Source organism: Mustela lutreola, chromosome 2 (assembly GCF_030435805.1).
Source record: "Mustela lutreola isolate mMusLut2 chromosome 2, mMusLut2.pri, whole genome shotgun sequence".
Taxonomy (NCBI): domain Eukaryota; kingdom Metazoa; phylum Chordata; class Mammalia; order Carnivora; family Mustelidae; genus Mustela; species Mustela lutreola.
The window spans coordinates 118,914,205-118,929,783 of NC_081291.1; the positions used below are offsets into that span (position 1 = coordinate 118,914,205).

General features: G+C 33.9%; 1 protein-coding gene across 3 annotated transcripts in view; it reads right to left on the bottom strand.

Moving 5' to 3' along the window:
• The window catches only part of ATP11B (ATPase phospholipid transporting 11B (putative)), a 122,674-nt gene that overhangs the window by 14,536 nt on the left and 92,559 nt on the right, over positions 1–15,579 (bottom strand). Inside the window, exons 26-30 of one of the 3 annotated variants that reach the window (XM_059163378.1) lie at positions 7,630–7,695; positions 6,983–7,086; positions 6,609–6,774; positions 4,044–4,129; positions 992–1,117 (exon numbers count right to left, since the gene is read on the bottom strand). In XM_059163378.1, coding sequence (XP_059019361.1) covers positions 1,033–1,117; positions 4,044–4,129; positions 6,609–6,774; positions 6,983–7,086; positions 7,630–7,695 — 507 coding nt within the window. In that variant the 3' untranslated portion in view covers positions 992–1,032. The remainder of the gene's footprint in view (positions 1–991; positions 1,118–4,043; positions 4,130–6,608; positions 6,775–6,982; positions 7,087–7,629; positions 7,696–15,579) is intronic. The other 2 variants (XM_059163377.1, XM_059163376.1) reach the window with 2 other exon arrangements.

Below are 15,579 nucleotides of genomic sequence, written 5' to 3' on the forward strand. Positions count from 1 at the left end.
TTCTGAATTCTTTTGAATTCTTTTCAATTAATAATAATAGAGTTGATCTCCAACATTTTCAACATAGTTAATCTTCAACATTTTTCATTTAGGGCAGTTCAATGAAGGAATCTAATTTTAAAAATATGTCTTCCAGAATAATCCAGGGTTTTCAAATTACTGTATCTGTTCTATGCTCTGATTCCATGGTAGAGTTAAGATTTATAATTTTCAAGCAGTTTTGTTTGAAATTTTTAACATTTATGATGTTTTATCTCAAATGAGACAACAGTAACTTACTGATCAGTAATTATAATATACAAATGGCAAATAATCCATAATTACTACCAATCAAAATATTTTACATGTTCCAATAAGGTCTAGAAGTGGTTTGTTAGGATTGACTCCTCAAGATGTGAATGAATCAAGTCCTCATCAATTCATACTTTTTTTTATTACAAAGATATAAACTATCAAAGCTTATGAAAAATAAGAAGTGAGAATCTGATGAATATTATTCAACAGAAAACTATTCAGTACTATGTCTAAGAACTCATTTATTGGATCATTTAACTCAAGAGTCAGATTTAGATAAATAATTTGGTGTCTAACTACATTAAGATGTATAAAATGATACACAACTGCCACTTCAAATGGGAAAATGAACTTCAGAAATAATAGAAATAGCATGACATATTTTCAAAAGAAGTGAAAAGGAATTTCCTGAATATAAACAACAGGTGTGAGAATACCTTACTAGGCTAGAATTTGAGGTGAAGTATGATTTCACAGTTTAACTCCAAAGGAAGACTAATAAAATATTCAGGGACGGACATATAAAAAATGTAAAGATCACAAAAAAGGAAGACAAGTGAACAAAAACAGTAAACATATGAAGAACAATGAAGGATCAGGAAAGTAAAAACTGAAAGTCAGGCCAGTTCTCCCATAGCATGCCCCAAGTATGAGAACTTAGCGGATAGGTCCCCAGGAAGGTCCAGCGCAGTACTACCTAGTGCACGCAAGAACTGTCCTGCTGGCTGCAAGCCTCAGCTAGCAGGTGCCTACTGTCCTCCCCTCTGTGCTTGCTTTCAGCAAATTCATATGCTGAGCTGACTGAACCCTTATCTTCTTCCATCTGGAAGGACAGAAAAGCAATAAGTCTTATATTACAGAACAATACTCTTCACTGTAAAATAGGTTTAGAATCAAAACAGCAAGTTGGGATCCACAATCTGTGAGGCATAAATGAATGTTCATACAATACCACATTCATTTACTGTCACAAAAGAGAGCTAACAGCAGCTTCGTAAGGGGAATACAACAAAGCACACAAAATTAAGCCATGATTTTCCAGTGTACAAAGTTAGATTAAAACCAGATTTCCTTCAATAATATTCAATTTCTTCTACTAAATTCCTTGCCATCGAGATTTAGGGTTCTTATTGCAAAGGTATGTCTGCCCTTTTTCACAACTCTTAACGCTCCCTCCTCAAAAGATGTCTCTACTCTAAGTGAACTTTAGCAGAGTAGAAGGGTCACTCGCATGGCCTTTCAAATGCTAGACATGTGGGTAAAGTGTGGGGTGGGCTGACTTATCAACAAAATTAATTTAATCCTTAATTTGAAATGTATCTTTTTAGTGAGTGCTAATTTACACAAACTTTTATTCTTCACTTTTTTTTTCTTCTTCTAGGGAGTATGTTCCCATAGCCATGCTAATCTGAGCCTTTTTTAAATTGTAAGAAAATGTCTCCAGTGAACAAAAAACAAATTTTTTCCTCATTATGTGTTTTCTCAGTCTTAGGACTGACCAACAATTATTTCTATCAAGAAAATGCTACCGTGACTGTCTTACATGTATAAAAAATTAAGTAGTAGAAGTCCTTGGTTTCAAGAGTACAATAAGCTTATGTGAAGATAGCTTATTATTATTATTACTATTATTATAGCTTTGCCTATAACACAGGGGATGGAAAAATACTCAAAATGAGTTTTTTCCATTAAAAAAGTTAATAGTTTTGTGTTAATGGTTCTTAAGAAGTACCAAGCTGATTGAAGGATATTTTACATCTGCATAATCTTCCTCTTTGTCACAATAAACAAATTACCATGGATCACAGCCAGGAATACTGTTTAATGCAATAAAAAAAAAAAGATGTATTTAAAATTCACAGGATGCAACAATAGATAGATGTATTTGAGCACCTGTGCACGCAGCTATGAGCAAATGCCCACCCAGTGGTCACTCACTGCTTATTTAAACAACTGGCATTTCTGCTTGGCCTTTGGTTGAGCATAGTATATTTTTCCTTTTGTTCTCTGATGCTGACAATAAATAAAGAGACCACAGTATGTAAAATGATTACCTGATAGGTGAAGAACCTGGAGGCTCAGAGAGGTGAAATGATTTGGTTAGGACACATAAGCCGCAGACCAAGGGTATCACTAACGCCCAGGCCTGCTCTCTCCCCACCAGGGCTCTTCTCTTCCTGCTATACTACCTGATTGGAGGATGGCTTGCAGGAAAGGCAACCTGACCAGTATATGTGGTTCTCATTGTGCTTTTTCACAGATGAATGTTAAGCTTACTACCTTAGCACATTGTTACAGAAACTGGGATCTCTCTAATTTATGATATTTTTACCTCATTTTTTAAAGTCTGTTATTGCTCAAAAAAACCAAAAACAAAACAAAAACAAAAAAAACCCTCAAACAAAGAAACAACCTATATGGCTTGATTTAAGCCAATACGATATATGAAAATATGATTTCATAAAAACAGTGAGATTATTCACAATGCAAAATTATCTTCACTTGACCAAAGAGTTTGCCAGGTGTTTTTGTAAAATAACAAGCTCTCCTATTATCTTAGAGTTAAATAATTAGATGTTCAAAGGCACATATGGATGAATTGTGTTACATGTATTTGACTCAACCAAAGGTGAAGACAAATCCTCAATTTGTTTTGATTTCAGTTCTTGTTTTAAACATAAAATTTAGTTGACTACCACATAAACACTCATTTTTATATTCATATGTTACACCTTTGTAATTCAAAGTAGAATATTTCAAAATTGTAGAAGATATTAAGAATAAAATAAAAAAGTGTGATAGAACTTTGGAACAGCTCAAAATTGTGAACTCACACAGAGTTCTGTAAGACATTATTTAAGCAATGTTCCATCAAAGCCATTTGCTTGATCAAATGAACACAGATAGAAACCTTTAGAAAAAAAATTTTTTTTAAATGTAATTAAGAATACACAAAATACTGACAGGGCAAGAAAAAGAAGAGTGCCAAAAGTTAAAAAAATTTTTTTTTAGTTATATTATTTTTCCTCTTCAAATCATACTGGAGTTAAAGTTAATGAATAGTTCTGGTATCTTAATATCAAATGTTTCAGGATTTAAGCTTTCATTCTCTTCTATCAAAAGACATCTCTATACTATTATTTTTGTGGAAACAGACAGAATGGATCTGTCTGTGGAAATAAAGATATATGTTTAAGAGATACAAAATATATTGTGCAATTTATAGATGCACTAAACAGTAGCAAGGATATGAATGCTTCAGCAGCCATTACAGTGTACAAAGACAAATACATATATGTACTTACAGCAAAGATAAGGCAAGATAAAAAAAAAAATGGGCAACTCTCACTTCCAAGTAACAGTAACTGAAACTTAAAACTTAAAACTTTATGATGAATTTCTGTAGCTTAAGTTACTCAACATGCAGGAGCATCCTTAGTTATGAAAATAACATGACAAGCAGAAGCATTAGAATTGTACTATAAAAGATAGTTAAGGTGTAAAACATATAATAAGGTACAGATCTCTGTCCTGTTATGCTGAATTTTCATCTGAATTTTCTTCTCAGAGAAGAAATGGATATATATTTTAAATTTTAATATACATATTAATAAAGGTCAAATTAAAGACAGAGCTGTGCTAACAAAAATGCCCCACTCTTAATTCATGCCTCTGCCCATCTTTAAATATTGTTTCATTGACCTTTAGCATGCAGAAGAGTTAACAAGGTTCTACTTCTCCTACTCTACCTAAGTTTGCTCAGCTGATTCCTTGCCCTCGACAATGGCTGCAGTGCGATGAATTCGTCACTTAAAGCAACTGTGTTGGAGTACATCTATAAGTGGACAGAAAAGGGATGGTACATACAACAAGTCAGTGAGCTGTATTCATCACCTAAGAGACAGACACAGGACAAACTTTGTAAAGACATCTGTTCCTCCAAGAATAGGAAATATCATACATGGTACACATACATGACTGACATTTGTAGGGCTGTTGGCTTTCTTATCAAAATAATTTATTCTTTACTCTTAATACCACATGATTATTCTGGAGGAAAACAGCTCAAAATAAATGCAGACAACTCTTTTTTTGATGTTTTTTCTTGCTACTTTTGGTAAACAATGAAGTAGCCGATCATTTAAAATCAGTGGTAATACTATAATTCTGAAATAATAAATATTACTGCATGTAGCAAAGGAATGATGTCACACATAGGATATGAACGGAACATATACTGTTTCAGCAAAAAAGAAAAAAACCTCTAAAAACCCTTTTAACAGTCTAGAAGATCTCTGAGTGGAAGAAGAGATTTCCTCCTTGGATTAGACCACAATAGAACATCTATCTGGGTCAAGTTATTTTTAAAAGTGAGTTTAGTGGGACAAAAGGGAGATTAGCTTTCACACCCAGAAAAAATGATTAGGTTACCACACATTTCATTTTCAAACACTTTTAATCTCCAGTAAAAGAAACAAAATATACATAAAGTATTTTTAACTTTTTCTTGTCTAAGGGTCCACTTCAAGGTAACAAATATTTCCTATGTAATCCTTTAAAAAGAAGCTATAGAAAAGGTAGCAAGAACTAATATCACTTTCTTTTATCATTAAGAAAGCTCTATAAATACATCTAAGTTTGCAAGTGCTCTAATGTAGATTTCTAAAGATAAATGTAAATAAACTTGATTATTTACTTTTATAAAGAATGAAGTTTTAAAAGTGATGTTGTTAATATATTTTGGTGAAATATAACTTTATATAGTCCAAGAAGGGGAGACAAATGGGTTATTCCTAAAGATTTAGAAAAAGTATAAAAGACAATATATTAAAAATAGTACTCTCTTACTCTAAACATTTGCCTGAAGATTAGAAAAAATATAGGCAAAACTATCTGATATATATTTAAGCAATATATGGCAAAGTTGAAAAGTTAGTAGCATATTTATATAAATATATGCATAGGCAGAGTAATCAGTTATGCAAATTTATCCAGCCCCAGTTGGAGATCAGTATCATAGAGCAATATCCTTACTGTCCTTATAGTTATGATGCGTCTACTGAGGACTCACTTCGTACAGGCCCAGGGTTGGGTGCTTATATTATCTCAGCAATTACATGGGGTAGGAATTACTATTCTGATTTTGCAGAAGAGGAAACTGAGGCTAAGGGATGTGACTTGATTAGGGACATATATATTACAAATGGTAAAACTGTATTTGAATTAAGTTTTTCAGGATTCAAGAGGCCTATGCTGTTTCAATGGTGTTAAAATATATATTGGCTAGTACTGAGTTACCAAGGCAAATAAATGCTAAAGCAATGCTGACATGATCAAGTGAAATCAAAGCTAATACCTTGTTTAGGAAGCCTAACTCAGATCTAACTAAATACTTAGGGAACAGTTATTCTATTTTTGAATATACAACTAAATTTTCAAAATTTAAATAAAATTTGCTTGGCATATAGCAAACATGCAGAAAAAAAAATCTCAACGTTGTAGAAGTCAAAAAATCTCAACCATGTACAAGTCAAATACATGAAATGCCACATTCAACTAATAGTTACAATTTCTTGAGCATCTACTTTGTTACTGAACTTTATTTCATTTAATCCTCATTACAAAGGTAATAAAATAGATATTTCTATCATAATTTTACTACTCATGAGGAAACTGAGACCTAAAGTTACAGAGCTACTAAGTGGTAGAGCTAGGTTTTGAACTGAGAATTATGAGGCCCTAAAGTCTATGTCTTACATACTATGTGATATACTGTTAATATTTGCTGTAGCTTAATATTTATTGATAAATGTTTAGTAAGAAAATATATTTTACAAAAATCCATTCTGTAAAAATTGTTTAGGTTAAAGAACTTATTTCATACTCTTGTTTAAAACAATGTACCCTGAAAAAATATTACTAGAATTCTAATGTTTCTAAAGACATGGCTATATATCCCAATTATATACCTCTGATAGAACACTGTGGTAATGTTACTTAAAACATATTTACTATTGTTATCTGGATATAACTTGGTAGTCTTTTGCTTTTTTTTACTTGATAGTCTTATATTTAAAAATCTGGAGTTCTATTAATAACAATTAATTTGTCAGGACTCAAAATTAATAGAAATAAGAAACAACTTAAAAATATCATATTTAACAATATTTGTTTTGCAAAATACTTGATAGAGGAATGGATAATTTCCTATTTTGTGACATAAGCAGATTTTAATGACAGCCTTTCATTGTTACAGAACAGTTGTTACAGAACAATTCTAATTTAAAAAGGTACTACATATAAAGAATGGTTACCTGTGCCTTTTCAGTATTTGTAGGATGGAGCTGTCGGTCAAATACTTTCTTCACAATATCAAGAAATAGACACGTAACAACCATGAGTATTATGGCAAACCAAGCAGAACCACTTGATAGGAGTTGAATAAATACAAAGTACATATTCTGGGAGCCCAAAAATGGCCTGCAAAGAAAAGAGGTAGAATATAGTCGATATTCAGAATTTGTTAATTTTTCTTCTTCCTATCAGTAAGATCAACTGAAGAAAGTAAATTTATTATCAATGAGACCCATCTCATCAAAATTATTCTGAGCAGAATTTGTTCATAATATAATCTATCACAATAAACAGAACTGAATCAATATAATTAAACTATAAAATAGTCACTCACCAGAGAATCCCTCCATAAAACAAAGAGAATATAAAATAGAATATAATAGATCCCCAGGTAACAAGATGGTTGATCCAGGTCCAAAAATGAGTTTCCAAAGCCATCTAAAAAAAATTTTTTTTATATCCTTAATACAAGATAATAAATATTTACTTAAATTAAACCTCTCAGGTAAAATTCGAGAATAAAATGTAGTAATTTTAAGTGCCTAACCTTTCTATGGCAAAATCCCTCAGCAGGTAAATACTAATGAAAGGTTCCAGTATGGAATCGAACAATTTCAAGTTTATAATGTTTTTCTTCTATGAGGAAGCAGCACTGAAATTTTCATGAGTACTTTATACTCTACTCCATGGCCTAAAACAACCCATGTTGTCTATATACAAAGAAGTAAAATTTCAGAGAAGAATATTGTGGGGTTAACCTTTACTTGACCATAAAAATCAGCTAAGGCTTTCCAAAATAATGAACTTGAAGTTTTTTTTTTACAAAAATTAAAATTAATTATTAAAATAGCAATCAGTGAAATTATTCATGACCAAAAAGGGAAAAGTAAAAAGGGAAAACTATCTACCTACAATTAAAGAAACAAACTACGTGTTACACAGATGCAAAATGTGTTCATGTTTCTAATTTCTGCACCATACCTTTACTGTGACTGTAATAACCATGACTGTGAAAACCAAGGTGCCAAATGTCCAGTTTCCAAACATCTAAACAGAAAAAAAAAACAACAACAAACCAAACCCATTACTGCATTATGTTAACATGACGCTAAATCAGATGTAAGGCAAAAAGTACTAAAAATCACTTGCATTATTTAAGCCAGTTACATTTGAAATCTGTGACAATAGTAAAGTTAAAGCAATATGAAAAAACACCATATAGCATTATTATGTTTATTATTATCATGTAAAATGATCCTTTGGATAACATTATCAGATTGGAAACCCAAAGATGGCTTTAAGCCTATATGACACAGAATGCTTTTAGTTAGAATGATATAGTTGTTAGTGACTGCTTTATCCTGTCACACAATAAAAATGATAACTCTTCAATCATAATTATTTTCTGAAACCATTCCAACCAGATGTTATGACAGATTACTTGACACTGTATTTATGGACACAGTGTAGGCAAAGCAGGAGAAAATAAATTTACATACAAAACCAATACTTGAAAGGAAAGATAACAGCCAATGGATTGCATATTTCTCAAAGAATTTTATGTAAAAATGCAGTTAATGCCAGGCAAAGTAGTCTTCTGGGATTTATAGCCAAAACTTACTAAGGTTTATCACAAATGCTGAATCCCCAAATAGTCAGGATTTGATTTCCACAAATAAAGTTTAAATATTTTAATTAAATGTACAAAGTAGTCGGTTTTTACCACTGGTTTAGAAAATTATTTAAAAGGCTCTGTTTCTTTTTATTACTGACGCCTAACAATTAGCATTTACTTGAAAAATTATTTAACCTCTCTGTATCTGACTTTCTCACTTGTAAAATGGGGGAAGAACTTTACAGGTTTCTATAAGAATTAGGATATGTAAACATGACAGGGTACCTGGTATATATAATAAGCAATCAATAAATAATAGTTATTATCATCAACAATGAAACATCAATTAATAAGCTTTCATTTGAGTGTATATAGGAGTTTATTTTCAAGAGCAAAGGAATGGAAAAGTCATATTGAACCCCTCATTTTCCTGCTTTTATCATTTCTAGAAATAGATATTTGATGCAGCCAAGGAACCTGTGCCTGGAAATGGTAACATCTACACGTGCCCATCCCTCAGTTTTCTGGTTTTACTGGGTCCAGATTTAGGGCTACTGGTATCTTCCTTAGAAAGAGGGGATTTAGGACTCCCTCTTGAATTCAAGGCCTCAGAGAGGGCTATACACAAACACATTCACATGGTCTTTTTGTTGTTTTATAAAATAAGCAGAAGTAATATATCTCAAACCAAACAGTTAAGACTCCTGTCTCTTTCCATACTGACTTCCACTTGAGCCAGTTGGTGATGAAGTGAATGCCAGAGGGCATTTTGAGATCAGGCTACAGAGAAGTTGAGTAGGGCTCATTACACTAGCTTTGATTAAGTGTGATGGAACTATCTACATCACTCAGTCATGTTCATGTATACTTACATTTGTATTTATAGTTCTATTTTTTTCCCTTAAAGAGGGCGTGGCAAAATTTGTCATGTTTAGCCTTTCCTAAACCTGGATCTACCTCTGTTCAGAAAAGAAAGATGCTCAAAACCCTTTCTATTACAATCTGCTTGTTTTCTAGATTACTTCTTCCAGCTGAATTTGTTACCTAATTATTTAATAAAGCCAAATCTGTATTCCAAATTAAAAAGGGTGATTCATTATTTATTTGTATACTCCACAAATAGTAACTGCACACCTTTTACATACCGAGTACCATTCCAGGCCTTGGGAATAAAGCAGTGCTAAGAAAAGGTGCCTGACCTCATGAAGATTACACATCTAGATGTATATTATAATATATAATATATACACCTAGAAATATACTTTTAGGTAGAGATTAGTGCTCTGAAGAAAAATAAATGTAGGAGAGGTGGGAGTCAAGAAGTGATAGAAGGTGAGGGAGATAAGATTTTACTGGAGTGGGCAGAAAGGTCTACTCAACCCAGTAATATTTCCGCAGACCTAAGTGAGTAAGGGAGTCGGTCACTTGCTCACATGAGAGAAAAGCACCCAGGTAGAAGAACAGCAAGTTTAGAGGTCCTAAGTCAGAAACAAATTGATCTAGTCAAGGAACAATGTAACTAGTACAGCTAGAGTAGAGTGAATAAAAGGAACAGTGGTAGAAAATACAGTCCAATAGGCAGATGGAGTCAGGATGGAACTGTAATTAGCCACTGAATGATTTTGTGCAGGGCATTACATATGCAATCCAATTTTCATTTTTCATAGAGCACCTGGGCTGCTGTGTAGAGAAAAGGTAGTAGAAAAGGGAATAATAAAAGCAGGAGCAGGTAGAGGCAGTTAATACAGTCTAGGAAAGAGATGGTGAGATCTGGACTGTGTGGAGAGAAGTGGAAACATTCAAGATATATGTGACTACTAGAACCAATATGATTGCATATCACTTGTGAGAGATGGGAAATAAAAAATGATTCTTGGACTTGTCTGAGCAGCTGGGTAAAAAGTGGTTGTTTTTGTTAATACAGGAAAAGTGGAAGGGAAATGGGTTTGCAGAAGATCTAAAATTCTGTTTAGCTGTGTAAAACCTGAGATTCCTATGTGATTTGTTAATTGGAGAAGGTAGTTTATTTGAATCTGAGGACAGACTGGTAGGAGTTCTCAGCATACAAGCAGTATTTAAATGATGGGAAAAACAGTTTCACCCTATGTATGAATAAAGAAGAAAAAATGTCTTAGCACTGAGCCCTGAGCCGCTGTTCCATTTAGGACAGTGGTTCTCCAGTGGGGTGTGATTTCCTCCTCCCAAGGAACATTTGGCTGGGTCTGGAGACATTTTTGATTGTCATAACTGGGGAGGGCAGGTGTGTACACTACTGGTATCTAGTGGGTAGAGGTTAAGCATGCTGCTTAACATCCTACAATTCATAGGATGAATCCCAACAATAAAAAATTATTTGGCTCAAAATATCATTAGTACAGAGGGTGGGAAATTCTGATTCTGGGGGCAAAGGAATAGTCAGTAAGAAAGCTGAAGTAGCTGACAGAGCTGAGAGAAGATAACGTGGCCGGTAGGAAGGCTTTGTAAGTTGAGCCCAGTGGTTGAGTTCATAAGGGTTGAGACATGCTCTTAGATTTAACAATGTGGGGGTGGCTGGTGACCATAGAGAACATGGTTTTGATTGAGTACTGAGAGTGAAAGCCCTAAAGGATTATGTTCAAGGGAGAAGAGAAGGCAGGAAGTAGAAATAGCAAAAAATGATAACTTCTTCAAATTTTGCTCTAAATACACACACACACACACACACACACGCATAACACGCACACACACAGCCAAAGCAGCAGCAAAGCAAAGTTAGGTCAAGGAACTGGGGTTTTTATTAGAAGATGAGAGATACAGAAACATGTCTGTATGTGACTGGTTGGCTCTAAAAGAGAACAACAGATAATGATGAAGGAAAGAGAAAAGAAAACTGCCGAAGTCAAGTCCTAGGTTAGGCAAGAAGGAGTTTAAGAATAAACAAAAGATGAAAACTTTTCTGTATTAGGTTCAACTTAACTATACAGTGACCTATAAGTGATTACCTTCTTTATAGTTAATCAGTTTTCAGTTCTCCGCCAGTACAAACTCTCCTTAGTATAGATTTTAAACATTTGAGCAATTGCTGGATGATACCATTAGAAGCAATGTTTATTTTTCTGTTCTCTTCTAATGCATACTACATTTCATTTTCTATCAGTTGTCTGGGATATTACTGTTCTTTAAAAATCTGTCTCATGAATAAATTAACATTCAGGGAAATTCCATAATGAACCAGATAATCAAAGTCATATTAATCATATAACCTTTCATTCAAAGAAATCTGTACTTACTTATAGGAATTGCATTGCATATGTGTTCTTTGAATGACCTGACTGGTAATAACAGTGGTTAAATCATTTACATTAAATAAAAGATACTGTATTCTCTGGAGAATACAGATATAAAATGGTAGATTTCTAGTCTTAAAACAGAGCTCTTAGGCGCCTTGAGTGGCTCAGTAGGTTAAAGCCTCTGCCTTCGGCTCAGGTCATAGTCTCAGGGTCCTGGGATGGAGTCCCGAATAGGGCTCTCTGCTCAGCAGGGAGCCTGCTTCCTCCTCTCTCTCTGCCTGCCTCTTTGCCTACTTGTGATCTTTCTTTATCAAATAAATAAATAAAATATTTAAAAAATTAAAAAAAAAACCCCAGAGCTCTTAACATTTGATGGTTAGGTTTCAACGGCTGATGACATGTATAGCATGAAAAAGAAATTAATTAGGGACGGAAATAAGGGGAAACTCATTATAATTTTAAGAAAAAAAAAGTATAAAAAGCTTATCCTTCTCTTTCTCTCAAAATTACAACCTGAAATTTCATCTGCTCATTCTACCTTGTTTTGCTAGTTAATCTGGCAAATGGTCTAGACCTACAAGGTTTGATGAAGGGGTGAATTACTTTTTCTTCCTTAACCCTTTCTCTCTCATTAAATAATTAATGTGGTGGAATACTATACAATATATATTTTAGAAGGGTACTAAGGCTCTGATAATTCCAACATCTCCACTGGAGAAGTCTAACTGGCATTAAAATATTCTAATAGCTTTTCCCCCTTTCTCCCAACCCTTATTTTTGGTATTTTAGTTATTTTAGCTTTGGGGTATAATTGGATATAACTCCAAAAAGAGCAAAAATCATTTATGGTAGACATTTTCCTTTGAGTTCCTGTAGACTTCAGTAGAACAAAAACAAAAAAAGCAAATTTTAAAAAACCCCTTATTTGGGCCAAATATCATTTTAAATAGTAGTTACCTAATTTGCAATTTTCACATCTGACTACTGAGATGAGTGGAGTAGATATTAGAATTTGAGTTCCTGAGGTAATAGGAACTATTTTTCTTTAGTCTTTCTCCTGTGAAGCCTTTGGCTGAAACTACCAGAGAAGTAGAATGTCACGTAGGGTGGGGGTGGGAACTCAGCTACCTCTGAAATTTTTCTGATATTTTTCTCTCCACATCACAGTTTTCCACTTTCACCATGCCTACAATTCCCTCCTTCCTGTTTCCTTCATTGTAGTGTTTTAGTCTTTTGATATGCTTTTACACAAGCCAGAATGCCTTGCCTTTCCATCCTATAGAAGTCTGCTTTAACTGGAGGTGATCTCTGACTCTGAATTGTTCCTCCACCTTCTTTCCTACCTATAATCTTAAGTAGCATCTTCCCCATCTGTAAAAATTTTAAATAGCTTTTTCCCTGAGAAAGTTACCTTGCTGAGATCCCAGAAAGACAATATAAGGTATTTCCAAAAATACTCTAAACAGCAACATTATCAAAGCAAGTGTGTCCCAAGATGAGATGACTTACTCTGCAGAGATCAACAGAGGAAGACATTAATTATTCTTTAAAAAAAAAAAATAAGCCACAGTCCTTAGGTACCTCTTAATCTACTTAAATAAACATTTTTCATTGGTGTTTACCTCCCAATTAATTAGTTTGAAAAAAGTGACTTCATAGGTAGTCAAATTCATGGAAACAGAAAGTAGAATGGTGATTTCCAGGTGCTGGGAAGAGCCGGAGTTGGGTGGTTGTTTATAGAGTTTCAGCTTTTCAAGATGAAAAAATTCTGAAGATCTGTTGCACAACAATATGAATATACTTCACACTACAGAACTGTCCTCTTAAAAATGTTAAGATAGTTAAAAAAAAAAAAAGGATCAGATTCTTCTACAAAGCAGGAGAGAATATCCAATGGAAAAAAGACTGTCTTTTCAACAAATGGTGTTGGGAAAACTTGGACAGCAACATGCAACATAAACTGGAGCACTTCCTTATACCACACACAAACATAAATTCAGAATGGGTGAAAGACCTAAATATGAGACCTGAAACCATAAAAATCCCAGAAGAGAACATAGGCAGTAACTTCTTTGACATTAGCCTTAACAGCTTTTTTCTATATATGTCTCCTGACACAAGGGAAACAAAAGCAAAAATAAACTGTGGGGATTGCATCAAAATAAAAAGCTTTTGCACAGTGAGGGAAACAATCAGCAAAACTAAAAGGCAGTCTACAGAATGGGAGAAGATACTTGCAAATGATAGAGCCAATAAAAGGTTAGCATTCAATATATATAAAGAACCTATAAAACTCAACACCTAAAACACAAATAAGCCAGTTAAAAATGGGCGGAAGACATGGACAGATATTTCTCCAAAGAAGACATCCAAAGGGCCAAGAAGACACATGAAAAGATGCTCATCATCACTTACCATAAGGGAAATACAAATCAAAGCTATAATGAGGTATCACCTCACAACTGTCAGAATGGCTAAAATCAATAACACAAGAAACAAAAGGTGTTGGTGAGCACGTGGAGAAAAAAAACCCTTGTGCACTGTTGGTGGGAATGCCAACTGGAGTAGCCACTGTGGAAAACAGTATGGAGGTTCTTCAAAAAGTTAAAAATAGAGATACCTTATGATTCAGCAGTTTACATTATTGGGTATTTACAAAGAATACAAAAAACTAATTCAAAGAAATGCATGCAACGCTATGTTTAAAGCGGCATTATTTACAATAGCCAAATTATGGAAGCAGCCTAAGTGTCCACTGATTGATGAATGGGTAAAAAGGAGATACATATATACAATGAACTACTGTTCAGTCATAAAAACAGAATGAAATCTTCCCATTTGCAATAACATGGATGAAACTAGAGAGTATAATGTAAAAGGTGAAAGATTTATGCGATCTGAAGAGAAACCAGAGTATAGAGAGAGTATAATGTTAAGTGAAGTAAGTTGGTCAGAGTAAGATAAATACCATACGATTTCACTCATTTGGAATTTAAGAAAACAAAACAAACCAGTGAAGTGGACAAAAAAGACAAAACAAGAAACTTAATTATAGAGAACAATCAGAACAACCAGAGATGGTTACCAGAGAGGAGATGGGTGGGGGGATGAGTGAAACTGGTGATGGGGATTAAGGACTGAACTTGTTATGATGAGCACTGGGTTTCATATGGAATTGTTGAATCACTATATCGTACACCTGAAACTAATATAACACTGTATGGTAACTAACTTGAAGTAAAAATGTTTTAAAAAGCATCAAATTATATGTGTATATAATACACACACACATATATATTTATTAGAGCACACACGTACACATGAGAATGCGTGAGTGAGGAAGGGGAATTAAGGGGAAAGGGGAGAGGGACAGAATCTTAAGCAGGTTCCATGCCCAGCATGAAGCTGGATGCCAGACTCAATCTCAAGACCCTGAGACCCTGAGCTGAAATCAAGAGTTGGACATTTAACCAACTGAACCACTCAGATGCCCTTCAAATGATATATTTTTAGTGTGTTTACTATATATCAAATACAACTAAATCAAGCTGTTTTTATTTTTAATTTATTTTTTAAAAAGATGTTATATATTTATTTGTCAGAGAAAGAAAGAGAGAGAAGGAGCACAAATGGGGGTGGGGGGCAGGCAGAGGGAAAAGCTGGCTCTCTGCTGAGCAAGGAGCCCAATGTGGGAGTCAGTCTCAGGACCCTGGGATCATGACCTGAGCCAAAAGCAGATGCTTAACCGACTGAGCCACTCAGGCGTTCCTCAATGAAGCTGTTTTTTAAAAAAAAATGTTTTCATGGAAGTCAGTATTTCTATTATTTTTGGAGAACTTAAAATTTTTTAATTAATTTTTTTATAGTCCTAAGTAATCCCTACATCCAATGTGGGGCTTAAATTTATGACCCTGAGATTGAGAGTCACATGTTCTACTGACTGGGCCAGCCAAGGGCCCCTGGAAGACTTAAAAATTTTTAAAGTTATATCAAGATCTGACTGACTCATTTCACTTAGCATTATGATTTCACTCATGTGTGCAATTT